The sequence below is a fragment of the Stegodyphus dumicola genome, chromosome 9, assembly GCF_044657685.1.
Source record: "Stegodyphus dumicola isolate Sdum_Otavi_A_Nest chromosome 9, ASM4465768v1".
In the NCBI taxonomy this organism is placed as follows: Eukaryota; Metazoa; Arthropoda; class Arachnida; order Araneae; family Eresidae; genus Stegodyphus; species Stegodyphus dumicola.
This window is the reverse complement of record NC_140776.1, coordinates 132,964,012-132,983,601: the sequence shown is the minus strand read 5'-3', so window position 1 is coordinate 132,983,601 and position 19,590 is coordinate 132,964,012. Positions and strand designations below refer to the sequence as shown.

Below are 19,590 nucleotides of genomic sequence, written 5' to 3'. Positions count from 1 at the left end.
TAAAATGAAAAAACAGAGTATTTAAGTAATAAAAATAAAAAAATGATAGAAACTTACAGTACTATGATTTGTTCAATGGCGAAGGTTCTCTTCATTCTAACTTCACATCTTAGGGTTGTAGCTGAAAACATGATCTGTCGGGTGACTGAAAAGAAAACGAAATATGTATAAGAATATAATAAAACTATAAAAGAAAAAGAAGTATGTTTAAAGATGTAATATAACTGTAAAAGAAAGAGAAATATGTAAAACAATGTACAGTATTTCCTTGCGCATTTTGTTCTAGTTTTTTTACTAATTTTATCATTTAAAAAATTAAAAGGGGAATATTCTGCGAATGATTTATTTTATGAAGGACCCTGTTACAGTAAGAACATAACAGATGGAAAGTAGTCATGAGTAAACTACAGACAACTATCACAATATCATTTCTTTAAAAGCAACTTACATTCCAATAAAAATGATAGTAGTGTTGACATTACAATTATGTAATAAGATATTTTCATTTCTATTTCTCTGTAGCTTGAATCTGGCTGGCTCGTTCGTATTGTTGTCTCTGCTTTTCCTCAGGCTTCAAATCATACATAAATAATTAGAGAATGTGAATGTGCAGCTGACACAGCGAAATCGTAAACTGAATTCATTTCGTGTTTTCTTCACTGTGACTAGTCGGTTCAGGTATTAAGCTGGTGTATGAGATCAACAGTTAGAAGAAAATGGTTAGGCCTGCTTTTCGCTGGTAGTTTGCAAGGGTTTGATTTTAATGTGTAGGATGAAAACACTCTCTACGTGGACAAACACATTTTAAAATTTAGAAAAACCCTCTTTCTTCTTTCTAAACAGCTAGAGGGTTAAATACACGAGGCAGAAAATATAACAAGAAATAGCTTTCATGATTATAGCTAAGAACTAAGAATCAAGACACAATAACACGCCGAACAAATACTAATTCAGAAGTCAAACAACAAAAATCAGCGTTATATTTTCAAATTTTTACAGGAGTAGTTTCGATGGTTTTACCGAACCACCATCCTCAGCTGCTAAAGCGCAAATGAACGAGATAGGATATAATGATCAGTTAAGATAAGAAAGCCTGGACAGAAAATAAGCTAGTGGCCCCATCTGTTGATGAAACGAGAACATAAACATAATTTCTTTAAAGGCCGAAGGAAAAGATAGATTGGAATTAGGATCGTTAACTAGAATAGAAAGATTTTTTTTTCAATGTGAAATGCCTCTAGAAAATCCAGTTCTCCAATGGAAGATGTTTTTTGAATGATTTTACCAGCAGAAAAATTGAAAGTGTGATTTTCGGACCAACAATGTTGGGCAACAGAAGACTTCTGTGTTTCCTTTTTCTAATATATGCCTCATGTTCCTTGACGCGAAATTTTAAGGCTCCCTTAGTTTGGCCAATGTAAATTAAACCACACTGGAAATGAATCCTATAAATACCCCAGGAATTCATATTCGGAATGGGGTCCTTGAGTATGGAACTCGGAATTTTATTGATGGGAGAATAAACGACGCGAAAGTTAAATTTCTTTAAAATATGTGCAACTTTATAGGTAATTGATGAAAAGAAGGGAATGACAACAGAATTTTTATGATCTCCTAAAACAAGAGTGTGCCTTTTAGTGTGTTGAGATGAGAATTTTTTAAATTATAAATTATAAAATTTATGGCGCAAAGAAAGATAAATGTCTTGTATATATATATATATCTCACGCTGTTTAGTTTTCCACACTGTTTATAAGTGTTAAAAAACTGAATAATGTAATTTTTAATATTTAATTTGAACAAGATTTTGTAAAATATGAATATATATTAACAATATGCAAAATGTGATTTGGGATCTGGCACCTATATTATTAAAATCTGTGTGCGTCGGTCTGTTCGTTTGTAACATCATCTCCTTCAGAGCGTCGGAGAGGTGAGTTTTGAGAGAAGTACCCTCGGATTCCAAAAATTCATAGAAAGTCATTTCGACCATTTTCATCTTCGTACGACTTTAATCAGCCGAGATATTAATTAAAAACTCTGAAAATGCTAATTTTCACACTCATTTCTTCCAAGTGGCAATAGTCTTGCGCGCTGGAGGTAAAAATACTTTATTTCGAACATAAAGCAGTTGCCACTTTCAAATCGTAGGGTTTGTTAATCAAAAAATTGTAAGTTTTACAAAATATGAAATAAAAATAGGATTGCGAAGCATTAAACATATTATTGTTGTACAAGGTCATATTCTGACACTGAAGAAAGCGCTCGATTGCATGTACGTCATTGTATGTCGAAAATGTTTCGTTAATGTTAGAATTTTAAATAAATAGCTGCTGCTGGCAACGGTTTTGCTTCAGGTTAGGATAACTGATACGATATGTTATTGCCAACGTTAATTTTTTTTATTGATATTGAGAAAATATTGTTATATTGCATTAAATTTGAATCATGACGTCATCGTCTTAACCTCAAGTGTCAAAAGGTTTTTGTTTCCTGGTTTGGCAATTAAAAATTATTCACAAATTGGTTGTTGCTCGGAAAGAATGAATTGATTTCATTCATATTGAAATGTTTTTATATATTTTCTTTTTAGGTGTACATAGAATTTATAAATTTTGCTTTGGCAGCAGCCCGCTAGTATTAAAAAAACCTTTCTTATAGGCAAAATATTTTTCGTTAATATAATAATATAAAATTATTTAGTAGAAAGAAATTAAAAGTGCACAGTAAGTGAAATGTCTTGTGCATCTTTCTCGCTATATTATTTTCTCATCTTGTTCATAAATGTTTAGAAGTTGGGTAGTGTAATTTACAATGTATAATTTCTATATAAAAGTGTAAAATATGGATACATATTTATACCGTGTAAAATGTTATTTTCTGTCTCATATAGTATGCAAAATATATTTCTTTAATTATGAAATGAATTGGTAACAGGAATTTAAGAACGCCTAATAAGTAGAGGTAATACTATTATGAAACTAGAAAGTTCGTCGGTCATGCGAAATGACCGCTGTTCTAGATATTATAAATTGATGATTATAAATTGATTATAAACAGATGATTGCTAATGCAAACAAATGTTCACGTTCCCCCTGACACGCTCAATTTGCGTTCAGCTGAAAAATCAGTTTAAAATACAATGTCGGAATAAAATCGGGCAAAATTTTAAACTCTTTACGTGAAAGGATATTTAGCATAGGAGTTTGGGTAAACTTACCTGATGAGATGTACTACACACAACTCGTTAGTTGGTTTCGTCTCCTTTAATTTCTCAACGTTTGCAAGTTTCTAGGTAATTCATATGTAAATATAGTTAAATGCATAATAAGCAACAATTGTATGAATTAAAAATATTTAAATGTTCTTAAATACCATGATAATTTAATTAAAACATTGATAACTGCATGTATGGTATCAGTGTATATGGACTATTTGAATACCGTTGAAATTTCACCCCATTCGCTAGCACAGTTACGCAAGCAACCAATAAACTATCGGTGACAAACAGACACTTAAGCCGCATATAAATAATAAAGAAGTAATATTATGAATATGTATTTTTCATGTGTAAAATATGATTTTTCTATGACATACTGAAATCATCTGTGTTATGTAATCAGCTTTCTCACGGAATTGGTAATAAAAGCTGATAGTTCATAGCAGAACAACTGCTTATCCCCTGATTTATGGTTTTCTTTGAAGTGAAGAAAATTAATAACGATAAATTAAACAGTAGCTTAGAATGTCATGAGCGTTACTGCGTACTGGATCTTCAGACAGACAAAAGCTTTACTTTTAAAATGGATTTAACAGGTACAGGTAAAAGTGGACGGGGCATCAGAAATTCAACATTAATCGTACATGTATAGTCCTGCGCACAAATTGTGTAATTCCACCCCAAATTTTGAGAAAGAACACCACGGGAAGTGGTCAGAGAATCTTCCACTCCTTTAACCTTACCACAGCCTCTCGAGAGAATTTTCAGCTCGTCATGTATTTTGAACACCTCCTTACAGGACAGACACTGTACGCTTATGAACATCCAAAGTTTACCGGCATTCGAACCCAGGTCCAAAAGTACTGCAATCAACATCACTAATCATTATACCTTCTGAGCGGCAAAGGGGTTAAACAGAGGTAGAAGTGAAGGGTATCAGACCATCCTAATAAATCACCAGATATTGTTTCCACTTGTCAGCCTGCTTGAAAGCTGTGTTGTTTCATGCCACAGAACCAGCCTCACTATCTTCAGCAACCCAACATGCGTATCTCAGGCAATGGGATTTTAATATTTGGTTCACTGAATGAAACTTATACAGTATGATAGGATAATAATAACAGACTGAAATCATTGGATTTGTTACCAGGAGTACCAGATTTTCCATCAGTTATCATGCTCCATTAAACCAGCGCTATTTGTATTCAGGTCATATACTGAAATATGCGTATGTATTATAGAAAAGTATTAATTTGTTTCGTACAATTAATTAATTTGTCAATCTCGGTCACACAGTTTCATTTATAGACGGGTAAGGATAAAAGAATTTGGTTATCAGAATCAGCGGAGCATTCAGACATGGGGCAGCACATATTTGCAGTAGGACTGGTTGAATGATTTAAATAAAGCAAAGCATGCAAGTGACTATCTGGTAAAGGAAAATATCTTCGTGGCGGATAATTTAAGGAAAGCTTGTTTATATTTGCATTACACATGGTGAAAATCACTAGAATATCCGGCAGCCATTTGCCTAAAACATTTTACACGGTATAGCTTGTTCATATTTACGTTACACATGGCGGAAATCACGAGAACGTCCTGCAGCCAGATTACTGACTTTGGTATAAATTAGAATAAAATACTACTGTTTAGTAGCTTTAGCCGATAAATGTTGTGAGATCTTTGTTTTAGGGGGGGGTGCACGATCAGGAATGAAATCCTGGTGTCCCGTAGGAGGCAGCTCAACATCGTGCATGGCCTTTCATTGCTTAGTAACATTAGAACCATCATTTTCTCATAAGTATGTATGAGAATAAAACGGCATATTTTGCATTTTTCTAATATGATTTTAATGAGAACAATCATTTATCAACATGTTCATAGATATCTAGCATTTACCGAGGAAAAACTTGCCAAGCTTTCAGATAGAAGGTTTAATTTCATGGAAGTTAGAAAAAAAAAAAAAAAAAAAAAACTATACCCTAACTCCCCCCCCCCCCCCGTGTTTCGTTTAAAGAAGGTCGGAAAGAAAAGTAACCATATAAGCAGCAGAAAAAAAAGTCAAAGGTTAAGGAGAAGAATTAATGAAAGGGAGGAAAAAAATGTTGGAAATGAACAGGGAAAAACTGCAAATTCATAACAGAAAATTTCTGTCGGAAATAAAAAGAAAAAAGAAAACATGATTCCTATATTAGGTCTGATATGCCGCGTGTTTTGGCTGTTGCATAAATATTGCTTAAAACAATACATAGGTAATTCTGACCAGACTTATCCACTAATCATAAAACAAGCAAACTAGTATTCCTGAAATGTTACAAAGCAAGTCACTTAGAAATAAGGAAGATGACGAACCAAATAATAGTACTATTAAAAAACGAGGGGCTGAAGCAAAGGGGGGTTTGGGCTAGCAGCAAAGCTAAGAATGTGGATTAAATCGAAATCACTCAATGATCCGTGATCAAAAGTCTGAAGTCGTTATCACACGTACGCTGTTTGGGACAACCTTCTGCCTATTTTACCACTAAAAGAAACACGTATCTTTTTTGAAAACAGAACATTTCCGTTTAATCGGCTTTCATTATTTCCTGATCACCATCATTTAAAATTAGCTGCAGTTAGTTTTTCTGCTATCAGCAACCATGTAGGAAAGTTAAACAAAAGTGTTGGTTGCTCCAGATATATTTAGTGTATAATACCAACCTAAATTTACAAAATAAATAAATAAATAAATAAATAAAAATAAAAATTAGCAAACAAGTAGCTTAAAACCAGCTGAAAATTCCTGAAATATTCTTTAAAAATAATTTTATAAACATACGTAAATAATGTTATTTTGAATTAGAGAGCCATCCCTTGACATGCTCTCGTGCGCACTTGCCTTTTTGAGCATTTTTTATTGTACGTTGCAACCTTCTGATTTGTTTGTTGCTCTTTTCTTGCAGAATGTATGGATTAAAATGCATACAAACATTTCTTGGAGTTCAAAATTAGATGCAAGAATTTATAATTCTTCCAGTTTACGTAAATACTCGGAACGTTTTGCTGAGGAACCTTTCACTTTCAGGATAACGCAGTTTTAAACATATAATTATAATAAGGAAGCCTTGCATTGAGCGTTAACGATTAACTGTCTTATTTGCACTAATACTACTCACTTGCTTATTCTTTCTTTCCTTTAATTAAGTAATAATTTCTGTTAATAATAGTAATTATTAATTTCTGTTCATCAAGAATTTTAAAATTAAAAATTATTATTAGTAATCACATGGTTGTATTATTTAGAACTGAACCTCGTTCATCCTTCAATCATTCTGAATTTAAATATATATTTAATGGCATTTAAAAACGTCTGTCCAAAGAATAATTATATTTACAATAGAAATTGGGTGTTTGTCAGATCGCGTGAAAGATTAAGATCATTGGCTTGTGCAATGAAAAAACTTACTATCAAGAATAAAAAATGGCTTGTTAGCGTAACATAACATAAAGTCACTTTGGTGTGACGACCTCGAAATTTGGTAAGACTCCATCGAAAAAATTTCTAGTATTAAAATAAAGATGTAAAGGTATGAAAATCAAATCATACTGTATAAACTTTCTTAAAAATGTCCTTTGAAGACATTGCTTTCTAGTGAATCATCGCTTCTTTGTTGCAATGCTCTGCAACTGTATCACCATCAAAAAATTAACACATGTAATTCTCGGTTACTAACCAGTACAAAAAGGCCTGTCGGAAACGAGACCATCTGTGGAAGATATCTCATAGTCATATTTAAAGGAAAGTTATTTACTACATTTGCAAGTTAATTTCGGATAATATGAATCTAAATTAGTCGGAATTTGGATAATCAGGGTCTTAGCATGTAATTTAGAGCTTTCATTGACTTCTGGTAAAAAGATCTCCATCTTGAAAACAATAGAATTAAGCATACATTTCTGTTAGTTAAGGCGCAAAATAAATTTCATGGTTTGCGCTAAGAATACTCAAAAGAATAAAATATTTCACCACATTATTCTGACAGTCACACGTATGCGTAATATTACTTATTACATTAACAAAGATTGAATTCTTGCACTTTGTGCTTAACAGGGAATAAAACACAAGGAAGTTTCATACGAATTTTTCGTTCTGTAACAGCCTTTTATATAAAAAAAAAAAAAAAAAATTGAAATGCAATTTCAAGATGGGTATTAATAAAACTTTTGCTTATAAGACAGATATTTTAGGTAAACCCAAGTAAAAAAAAAGTCGTATAATTTTTCTACCATACACACTTCCCCCCCCCCTCGAATTTTCCGAAGAACAGTTATTGCTTAAGAGAAAGTGAAGAAATAACGTGACACACGTGTTTCCTTTTGAAGATCAAATGTTGCCCTGAGCCATAAAGTGAGATATTTTTACTCGTTAAATCTGAACAGTTAGCTCAAGCAGCTTGAAGTAGCTAGCTCACTATTAATAATTTATAAGCAGCGGAAGAGGGTTAAGGCCGCTTCCGTTCTTGCTGCATATACCCAATAACAAGAAAGCTAACTACTGGTATTCGTTCATTGACCTTGATTGAGGTCGTCTTCCTACTTGCGGTCAAGGGAATCGCCGTTTTGGGCTTGCTTTTGCTCTAGAAAACGTCTCAAACTTGAGAGATCCCAGAAATGTAGACAGAAAAGGTTTTTTGGAAGAAGACATGATGTTCGCATGTATTTTCAAGGCAAAGTTATCCATTTTTATGCAATGAAGTAAGTTATGCGTGCATTATATATGCGATTCGTAAACAGTTCATGGCGAAAATTGTAACTGAAACCGTTTGACAGTGGTGTCCTTTTGTTTTCCTCTTATTTATGCGTTTTTTCCTTCGTAATAAATTGAAGATAAAGCGGGTGAAGAACTGGCAGCAAAAAATATTTATCTTTGCAATTTTTTTTTCTGAAGAGAATTGAGAAATCTATCGCGTTTTGATGATTCTTACATTCTTCTGCTGGAATTTAAATTCAATGCTGGAAATTTAAAGCTCATAAGAACTTTATTACTTCCTTCAGTGCAGGACTCTGCAATGTATACAAAGCAAGAGATTTGGAACCGTGGTTTTTAATACGATATTTTAAATTAAATTTTATTCCAAATGATAAACTGTCCCACAGGCATCAACTGATGCTGGACCCTACTGCTGAATATATTCTTCTAGTATATCGGATTTCACTTAAAGACATCAGCAAATTACTACATCATAAACACAAAGATCAACATTTTTAACACGATCTATACCCTTCTGGACGATATTTCATTTCGGGACACAGCCAAGCTACTGAGCACTACGTGTAAAGCAAAAAACTTTAGTCTATTTATTTAGATCAGATATCATTTCAACGCACAGAAAAGATATTCAGCGTTTGAAAAAGTTACAGACTATGCATCAAGTTTTATTATCAGGTTTCGTTTCAAGGTATTAGAAAATCAGTACCATCTTAACGCATGTGCAGGCACAGATCTCTTGTGTACTTATTCAACTACAGATGTATTCAACTACAGAAACAAACAAGTTGAATGTATGAACACCTTGTGCACTACGCGAGTATACGACAAGAAAAATAACTCGTATATTGCTAAATTCACTTTTTTTTTTCTTTAAATGGTGTAAGCAAAGGCTTCAGAATACAACCAAAGGTTAAGTCAAAATACTGTTAAGAAGGCCCTGTTGGTAAACTAAAAATTAAGATTTAAAGTTAGGAAAAACAGGCAATCTTTGTTTGTCATAGATATTGAGTAAGACTCTACATATTCTGAGAGCGATCAGATAGACATTCCTTTTTTAAATTTTACTCTGGCAAGTTTCTCTTCCAGTTTGATGACTTACATACATATATTAAGCTATGTCTTCTAATATCTTCTATTAGCTGAGAGAAAGGATAGAGGTAGAAAGAAAATGATAAAAATAAATGTATTTATAGCAAATGACTAAATCGTTCATTTTTCCAATGAATGGAAATTCAATAAATTTCAGATTGCTGATCCCACATTTAGTCACCAAATTTTCATACGATATTCTTTTTTCCTGAACGTAACCCTGATGATGTACGTCATCCAAATTAGCTATTTGAAAAGTCGAGCGTTAAGAGAATGATCTAGCGAAAAGAGATATTATATGACAGAAAAAGATGTCATGCAGACCAAACAAATATTTTTATCTAGCAGCTTTATTAGTTGCTTTTCCAGAGAAGCTGTTAGTCAGAACAGATACTTTAAAAATATGGCAAAATAACGCTAAGCACGATATGAAAGCCAAATAAAGAGAACAATTCTTCCAATTCTGATAGCAATACGACGATTTAAAAAACTGTGAATTGCATGTGATGTAAAATATGCTATCCATATGATTATTATGCTATATTTTCTGCTATACATATGATGCAAAAATAAAGAAATTCGGAACATAATGATATACGGTGCGTTAAAAGCTTTTCTTTTGAAAGAGTATGGACTAGTTACTTAACTGATTTAAGACAAAGACAAAGCACACTGAGCCATTCACGTAAAGGAGGGATGACATCGTGAAGGATTTCTTAAGAGAAACTAATTCAGATTTACATTACTACCACATTTTGTTTTAAATTTTACTTTATTTTTAAACAAATTTATAGGTTTGATGTTATTTCTTTACAAGTTTTATTTCTCTTGAAGAACTGGGCAGTTTTGCTCAACTTCAAGGAGGTTAAACTCGCGGCCCGCGGGCCGCATGCGGCACACAACAAATATTTTTCTGGCCCGGCCAATATATCGGCAAATAATAATATATAATAATAAAATAACATATCGACGAAGAAAAGAATGAAATGTTTACTGCTAAGTAATTAACGATAATTTATTCAGTGTTGTTACATTACTCACAGCGAGCTGACACACACACTACTTAAATTACAAATGCGTGTGAGTAGCTTGCGTTCAGCTACCTTCGGCTTTTCCAATCATAGTTTTGTACGATATATTGGTGCATGCATGTGCATGCACTTTGCTTTATTATTAATTATTACTTAATTCATATTGGGTCGGATTTCATAGTTATTTATTTATTTAGTTTTTTTTATTTAGAATTGTAATTAGATTTGCTTCATGTTGCCTTAGCAACGCAGACGATTTTTGAAAAGACAGCTGCTTTGGAAGGTTAAAAATAGAACAGCGCGTGTATTTAATACCTAATAAATAAATATCTCGTAATTGCTGTTGCCATGCTCAAAAATCCAGATATTTATAGATGTTTCCAGTATATTCGAGAAATTAATTATAAAGCTTGTAAAAGCCGAGAACAAATAACTCATTTCAGTAGTAGCTGTAGTTCTAGCGAACTGTTTGTTTACTTAATGCTGTGATTGATTTGTAGCGATTTCGCTGTGAGATAGAATTAGTTTCTCTGTTTTGAATTGATTTTTGCTAAACGTTTGACATTTTATTTCTTGTGGAAAGAATAAATTTTTGTTAACTTTTTAACGTTAACCGTGTTTATTCCAGCCCTTTGTATTCAGTATGTCTATATCAAAACCAAGTGGTAGTAAAATTAAACGAAAAATCGCTGACGAACATAGAATATTCCAAGTAAAATGGGAATTAGAATATTTTTGCTGTGAAATAAAAGATAAAATAATCTGCTTGATATGTAATAATACTATTAATGTACCAAAGTTATATAATATTAAACGTCATTACGAACAACACAAATCGAAATATAACAATTACGAAGGATTAATGAGAGAAGAAAAGTTGAAAGAGCTCAAGTTAGGAGTGAAAAAGCAACAGTCCATGTTTAGTAAAGTATTGCAAGAAAGTGAATCAGCGGTACATGCAAGCTACGTCTTGTCCGAGTTGATAGCTAAACATTCGAAGCCTTTTACTGACGGTGATTTCATCAAGGAATGCCTAATGAAACCTGGAGAAATTGTTTGTCCTGGAAATGTGAAGGCTTTTCAATCAATTTCATTGTCTCGAAATACAGTTGCGGAAAGAGTTACTGATTTAGCCGCGAATTTAAGTGATCAGATCAAAGCAAAATCATCTAGTTTCGAAAGTTTCTCCATTGCCTGTGACGAGAGCACGGACATTAGTGGCAAAGCTCAATTAGCAGTGTTTCTTCGTTCTTGTGACAAGAATTTTAACATTTTTGAGGAATTATTGGAACTAATACCGATCCCTGGTACTAACACAGGAGAAGATATATTTACTTGTGTTTTTGGACTTCTGCAGAAATACAGTCTACCTTTGGCAAAATTAAATTCTGTAGCTACAGATGGCGCTCCATCAATGACCGGGAAAAACAAGAGCTTCATAGCATTACTAAGAAAAAAACTTAGTGAAATTCACGGTTCAAACATTCATCATATGCATTGTATTATACATCAAGAAGTTCTATGCACGAAAGTAATAAATATGGAGAATGTTTTGTCATATATAAAAAAAGTTATAAATTTTATAAGATCTCGAGGTTTAAATCAACGTCAATTCACTGCTTTCTTAAATGAGTTAGATAGTGAATATTCGGATTTGTCCTACTATACCGAGGTACGTTGGTTATCTTGCTCCAAGATTCTCAAACAATTCTGAGATTTGAAAGAAGAAATATGTCAGTTTTTAAAAACGAAAAATCAAGACGTAAGTTTGTTTTACGATCCAATATGGATACAAGATTTATCTTTCTTGGTTGATATAACCAAACACTTAACCGATTTAAATTTATCGTTACAAGGAAAAGATCATATCATTACGAACATGTTTGACATAATTAAAGCATTCAAATGTCAACTAGTTCTTTGGGAAAAACAACTTAAAAATGAAGATTTGACGCACTTTCCGACGTGCAGCATGAACAAATCAAGTTTAGATGATACTTGTTCGTATCAAAAATACGCAGAAAAAATTGCAAATTTAACAACTGAATTTGAAACGAGGTTTAATGATTTTAGTTCCCTCGAAGACAATTTTTTTTGTTTTCTTCGATTTTCTCAATAAGTATTGACTCAGTACCCAGCCATATGCAAATGGAGGTGATCGAGATTCAATGCAACTCAAATTTGAAAGCAAAATTCATTGAAGTGGGAGTGCCTGAATTTTACAAATATTTACCAGCCAGGTTTGAAAATACTCGCAAATTCGCATATGAAATTATTTCCATGTTTGATAGCACTTATCAGTGCGAGCAGTTATTTTCAGTCATGAAAGGTAATAAGTCTCCTATTAGAAACCGTATTAATGATGCTCACCTTGGGGCAGCGTTGAAAGTTATCACTACAAACAAAACTTCTCCCGAAATAGGAAAGATAATAGCAGAGAAGAGATGTCAAGTATTAGGACGTAAACATTAAATTTTCTTGTTCTTTTCTATATAAATATATATATATATATGTTTATTATTGTATTATTCGAAATAAATCTACGTTTCTATGAATATTGAATTTTTTTTTTTTTTTTTTTTTTTTTTTTTTTTTTGCGGCCCGCCTAAAGTTAAACCTTGTTTGTTTGGTCCAAGTGTACCTATGAGTTTGACATCCCTGCTCTACTTACTCCAGCTTGTAGGGGTTGAACTGGAAAGGACATGAATTGTTTTGTGGGATATTGAAGCATTTAATTCTAATTAGTAAATTTGTGTCATCGTCAGCTGAAACATATACTAATTCATTTATTTTATTTTCATTACATTCATTTACCAGCAACTGACGACGATGGGGCCAAAGACGAAAATACTCTTTTTTTTTTCCCCTTTTGATTTTCCTTTTTATTTGGTTTACACTGCTTTTGCCCCTTATCATGTAATTAATCAATGTGTTTTTCAATGTACTTTTTTAAAGCTTTTCTAATGATTCGTTCTGGTTTGAATATTTGGTGAATTACGTTTATTTTTATTTTTACAGTAATTTTTGTGTTAGTGTTATGTTGTTTAATTTAATTAATAACAGATTCAATCTTGCTTATTAATTAAATTAAAATATTAAAAATTTTTACTTTGTTGCACTTTTAAAGACTTTAACTGAGAATTTTAACCAAATTTATCTCAACTGACACTTTTTGTAATTATTTATTTTGATTTTTTTCAAAAATTCACAATCATCCAGATACAATTTGGAAACGTGGTTTTACGGAAAATTCTTCGGCTGCTGTTTGAAAAAAAATCACGGAATTTTCAACAATTACATACATATATATATATGCATGTTTGTGTAAATATAAAATACCTATCTTTCAAATAATAAATTAATAAAAGCCCCTTAACAACAGAAAATGCCTTACTTTCGTTGACTATGGCTTGCAAGTCACTTTTCTCACATGTGGATGGTATGCAAACTCCAAGTCGTAAATCTGCAATATCTGCTCGAGGACCAATTTTGACCAAATTTTTCAAAAACTGCAAAGAAAAAAGAACGCGTCATTAGAATTTATTCAAAAGTTGTTTAATTTGTCTGTCAAATTTATTCAAATTTTCACATATCTGATCAGAATTGTGCTTTACTGTGACATGAGGAGATTTGAATAAATAGCTTTTATATAGTCTGAGAGAATAAAAATTCATGTTTATCTCTGAAAACTGAAAACTCGTATAAAGAGAAAGGAAAATAATAACTTTACACAAATATCTCATGCAGAAAGGTTTTCCCAATTTATGTCACACAGGATCACTTTTAATATTTAAAGAATTTAATGTTACACTTTAAAGACATTAGGTATTTTGGAAGAAGGCAAGATGAAAAATGAGCAAACGCCTTCGCAGGGAGTCGAATCGCGGACCTGTGGAATACGCGCCCAGCGTGCAGACCACCACACCACGAAGGCATGCAAGGAAGGTGGGAGATATACCTTATAACACAAAAAAGCAAAAAATAAATAAATAAATAAAATGCATATTTATATTTACTTTTGTGGGATTTCTTTTTTTATATGCTTGTTTTAAGAATTAGTTTAACAATAATAGGATAAATACACTTCAAACCTTACACATTATAAAATATATGCTATGCTATAAAATAATTGCTATATATAAATGCTGACTATTTTAATTTAAGCGTAGAATAAACTTAAATTTTTAAAATTCTGTTTGCTTGATGATTAGTCATTCTGGTGCGGATAATTAATTCACTGCACAAATCGGACGTAATATCTAAATAAAGTTGTAATTTTACTAGCTTTAGAATACACAAAAGTATTACAATGTAGTATCAAATAATTTTCAAAATATGTTAGAATTAAAAAAATGAAAAACAAAAATGTACTTAAAAGCTTGCAGTAATTTTTTTCTACAAAATTTCGTCATAACTGTTAGATTTTATTCTGGATGTATAGAACAGAATTAGAAAAAAAGTAGAGCTAGAAATATTCCAATTGGCTAATTATAACTAATTATAACTAAAACTATAACTAATCAATTGAGAATTTTACTGCCATTTTTTATAACATGCTTGGTATAAAGTAAAACTTGTTACTTTGAAACAATAACAATATTGCAACAATATTACTAAGATAAGCAGGCAAAATGTAATAATTAACTTTAGCATTAGCGCTGCATTGAGCAAAGCACTTTTATGATACTGAAGATAAAAGAAAGAACGTATGCATCGTCATAATTGACAATAATAACATCGGATATGTAATAAATATATACGATTTTAACGTATAAAGAAAGGATAAATACCTAGAATAGAATTTTTTTGGTGCATATGAAAAGAAAATAACAATTGGCTTTAGTAAAATAAGAAGGTAGATGAGTTCAGTGTATGACGTTTTCTCCTTTTCATTTTTTGTGTAATTTTATTGTATTAAGTTATAAGGTATTTTTCCCTCCTTCCTAACCTGCCTTCGTGGTGTAGTGGTTCTGCACGCTGAGACGGTATTCCAGAAGTCCGTGGTTCGATTCCTGGCGAAGGCGATTGCTCATTTATCATCTTGCCTGCTTTAAAAAAAAAGTCTCTACAAAGTTGTATTTCTGGTAAAATGGCGCAGAATACTTTTGTTCTGTAAGAAATTGATTTAGACACTCTTCTAACTGTTTGTATTTTGATAAACCAGTTTTAATCTAAGCCGAATTTTACCTAATTCTAAAATTTCCCGTCTTCACACGTGTCTGTAACTTTATAGAATGTTTCCAAAGTTCTAGAAATTAAGCTTTAGCGCCATTCCTAGAACTTAGAATCAGCACTATCGCCAGACATGTTGTAATCTTGACATGTTGTAAGTTTGTCGACCGTGAAACTGTCACCAAGCAAGGAGATTTAGAGTCGGTTATGGATAAGCAAGACGTCACAACACACTCATAATACCTGCGCTTTCGTTTGATATAACCCCAATTGATTCTCGATATGCCACGTTTGTTTTGACGACAGTATAAATTAACTCTTATTACTGAATTTTTTCTTGTATTTGCAGTAAAAAAAAAGTTTGAACTGAACTCTGTAGAATCACATTTCTGACTGAATTCCTGTTTATTTACAGCTTGTCGAAAAATCTAACATCTGCTGAAAGGAGATGATAGTCGGATATGGCCGACAAAATAGTAAAAGATTGCAAAAATTCCCAGCTGGAAGTCTGTTCTAACAGATTTCTAAACAGCGCTTTTGATAAAACAGGTAGCCTAAGAAAATAATAGATATCGAAGCTTTTACGAGGCACAGAAACGAAGCGGGTCTTCCACAGTAGTAGAAATTCGATGGATTGTGCAGCGAGACTGACAGCGAATTTTTTAAAGAACTGCAGATAAGATGGGGATCAGATTTCCGCATGAACAATTCGCTCAACTTTGGTGGTATTTCTCCCACCTTTCATTGTTTGATGGTTGCCGGCTTTACGGTCGATGGGTTAATATGCAAGTACCAAAATTACTCCTTTTTAGGGAAGTATATTCAATTAAGTAAAGATTATGTTGAAAAACTGCATTGGGTACTTCTTCTTTATTGTGGCCCCAAACATGTTTGGCGATTTTAGATTTGCACCAAAGACTTAGCTATAATTTTGCCAAGCTCATGAGGTCTGAATGTAAAAATAAACAACAACATAATATATAATAATAACAATTACACTCGCATATCATTTCCTAGGAATATTTTCAAGAATCTTTCTTCTTATCCTTATTATTATTATTTTATCGCATGTAAATTTCCCAGTTGACTGCAACACTTTCGCACATATTAAGCTGTTCGCTAACCATTTCAAAGACGTCAACTCCTCTCTGTCCAAGAATACATAAATCTAACAGCAGTGACAAAAGATATTCTGGAACTGCCTGAAACAGTTTCCAACATGGAGGCCCATGCCCACCAGCGGCAGAGCCGTAAAAGCCTCTAAACACTGATAGTTTGGTCCAGGGTTCGAGTTCTGGTGATCGGGGTGGCTGCATTGGCGGTTTCGTGGTTTTTCCCATGTGTAACGTGGATACGAGCCAATTTCCCTTAAAAAGACCCCCACAGGACATCCCTCCCTTTCCGTGTAGTTCCCGTCCGTGTAAGGAGAAACACGTAACAAGTAAAAAAACATGGAGGCTCTTCTTATTTTTGCAATTTTTAACACTACACCTCCAAATGATTCCGTCGTTAACATAAAGTTTTATGTTATGGCCTTTTTCACACACAGAGGTGCATGTAGATAATCTAACATACAAAATACTCCAGCCTCGGCGTATGTTTATAATAATGAATATCTGTTGTCACAGCGATGTTGTAGCAATGTAATTTTTACAACCGCAATTTATTTATTCCCCTTTTTAATGTATATAATACACATTTAATGTCAAACTGAATGCATCTTATAAATGTCAATGTTTATACCGTGAATATTAATACTCCCTTTTAGCATAAATGTATATTATGCTTAGTGTATGTCAATATAAATTTTATTTGCAGCGCAACTATGTGTCAGTGTTATAATGTTTTAAATAACCACTACTTGCTATCTCCCGTTAAACTGTACATTAAATGCCTTGCATTTGTACGTGCTAAATATGATATATAATTGTCTTAGCATTTATACCTGTAAGTCTGATATGTGGCCTAAGCCGCATTGCATAGGTAATATCATATCTTAGTAGTGTATCACAACTAATCCTATTAATATTTGTCTGTATCTGTTGTTATACTGTATATATTTATAATAATGAACTTCAGTTGTCATAGAGACGATGTGACAATGTAAAAGTAATAGCCTGTATCTGTTGCTATAACTGTGCATGTTTATAATCAAGGTACAGTATTATTCACTCCCCTATGCTGAGCTAATTAGTGTTGTAAATATGAATGTTGTAATGTCATAATCATTGTCCACTTTCCTTTGTCTGTGTTAATTACCGCTAGATATTTGCAAGGCAGTGTAATATCTTGTTATTTAATAAATAAATATAATTATTGTTGAAGTGGCAACGCCATATTTGTATAAAACCGTCACTCAGCAACGAGAGATATTATTTAAAAAAAAAGAGATTTAGTATTCTGAAGATTTTGCCATCTAGGAGTAGTGTTAAAATTTTGCCACTTAAGAACTGTATGAAATTTGTCTATCACTGTGAACTAGAAATAAAATATATGTTCTACTAAGAAGATTGTCTGTTTTGTAAATTACTGCAAAATACATTACAGTCTTAATAAATTGGAGGTTCCACCGAGATACTGGAAATTAGGAGTGCAATTATCAATTTTGATGGTGCTGGTCTCCTAATCCCAGAAATTTGCTGAATTTTTTTTGAACAAGTTTGCTAATACCAATTGCCGAGTTTGTTTATTTCAAGGATAAATGGATTGTAAGAAGTCTGCCGTTTTAAAGCCAGATTTGAAGCGGATCATTCAAAGATTATCTTCTGTGCTTCTGTAACTTGCGTCCGAGCAAAAACTGTCAAAAATAGGATACTGCTGATCTCTGAAGATAAGATTAACTTTTGGTTTTCTTAAAAAGGTTTTTATTGAATTTTAATACTTTGTTTCAGAATTATAGTTTATCGTGTAAGATTTTGTTTAAAATAACTAACGCTAAAAATATTCAGCTTAAATTTATAATTGGTATTTGTGGTAAAGAAGTATTTTGAAACTATTATTTATGCTTTACTTTTATTTGTATTGATGTTTATGTTGATGAATTTTTATGTTGATAATTGATATGTGGAAGCCATCCCGGCGTTTATAAAAAAAAAAAAAAAAAACGAACTGCTAGCTGAATTTTGAATTTGTTGCCAAGCAGGCGCGTGGAAAATAAGTAGCAACGTCAAACTGACGTAGTGTGATTTGATTATACTGCAGATTTGGAAAAAGGTTTTTTTTCTTAGTTCTCGCCATCCAGGCGTGTGATAGATAGTAACGTCATCCCGACGTATTACAGATTGTATATTCTAAAAGTTGTATTGCCAAACTGGCAAAAAATTGTTTTTGTTATCGCCAACCAGGCGTGGAGATAGATAGTAAAATTGTCAAACTGACGTTGGTAAAATTCCATTGTATTGCCTAACTGGCAAAGGTGTTTATATAGTTATAGCTAACGAGGCTTGTGAATAGTGAGTTAAAACGTCAACCCGACGTAGTATGATAGTATTTTGTGCCAACCTGGAAAAGTTGTTTAAATAATTCTCTCCAATTGGTTAGTGTGAATTTCGTATTTGAGAAATTAAGTCTCGCCAGAAATTATACATTTTTAGTACAAGTACGATCTTTTAGATTCAATTTCAAAAGGAAGCCTAATAAAGGTAACTTGTGTCAACATGTCATACTTAGCTAGGAGTAAAAAACAGGATTTAAAAGTACTAGCAGAAGAGTTAGGTTTAACCGTGAAACCTGAATTTAAGATTGCTCAATTGCATAAACTGATTACGGAAAGTCCCGATTATGATGAGGAGTTTACTCGAGAACTACTGGCTGCAATTAGAGAAGAAAGGGAACGAAAAGAAGAATGCGAAAGAGAAGAAAGAGAAAAAGAACGCGAAAGAGAAGAAAGAAAAGAAGAGCTTGAAAGAGAAGAGCGAATTAGAGCCTTTGAGCTACAGAAACTTCAACTGGAAGCAATGGCTGCCACAGCACAGCCGGTAGAAACTACGCAGTTACCTGAGCAGCCTTTAAAAATCAGAATTCACGATGTCATGCCACGTTTCAACCCTAAAGAAGATGAAATAAGTTTATTTCTGGTGTTATTTGAGCGTCAAGCCAAAATAATGAATATACCTGCTGAAAATCAAGTGACTCAACTTATTTCATTGCTGCCTCCCGACATTGTTCAGCTTATTGCTAGAGAACTAGAAGAGGACGCGAAAAAGTATGAATATGTAAAAACTTTACTGTTACAACGATTTAAATTAAGTGCGGAAAAATTTCGACAACTATTTAATCTACTGAAAATCTACTGAACCACCAAAAATCTACTGAAGTACTTGGTATGA

The 19,590-nt window shown here is 32.6% G+C and overlaps 1 protein-coding gene and 1 long non-coding RNA gene across 2 annotated transcripts in view; one reads left to right on the top strand and one right to left on the bottom strand.

The window, feature by feature from the left end:
• The window catches only part of LOC146995490 (uncharacterized), a 378,021-nt gene that overhangs the window by 12,047 nt on the left and 346,384 nt on the right, over nucleotides 1-19,590 (top strand). The gene's annotated exons all lie outside the window — the stretch shown is intronic.
• Nucleotides 1-19,590, bottom strand: part of LOC118199087 (nose resistant to fluoxetine protein 6-like) — a 138,749-nt gene that overhangs the window by 73,452 nt on the left and 45,707 nt on the right. The window contains exons 3-4 of the mRNA XM_085824134.1: nucleotides 13,485-13,599; nucleotides 58-145 (exon numbers count right to left, since the gene is read on the bottom strand). Coding sequence (XP_085680260.1) covers nucleotides 58-145; nucleotides 13,485-13,599 — 203 coding nt within the window. The remainder of the gene's footprint in view (nucleotides 1-57; nucleotides 146-13,484; nucleotides 13,600-19,590) is intronic.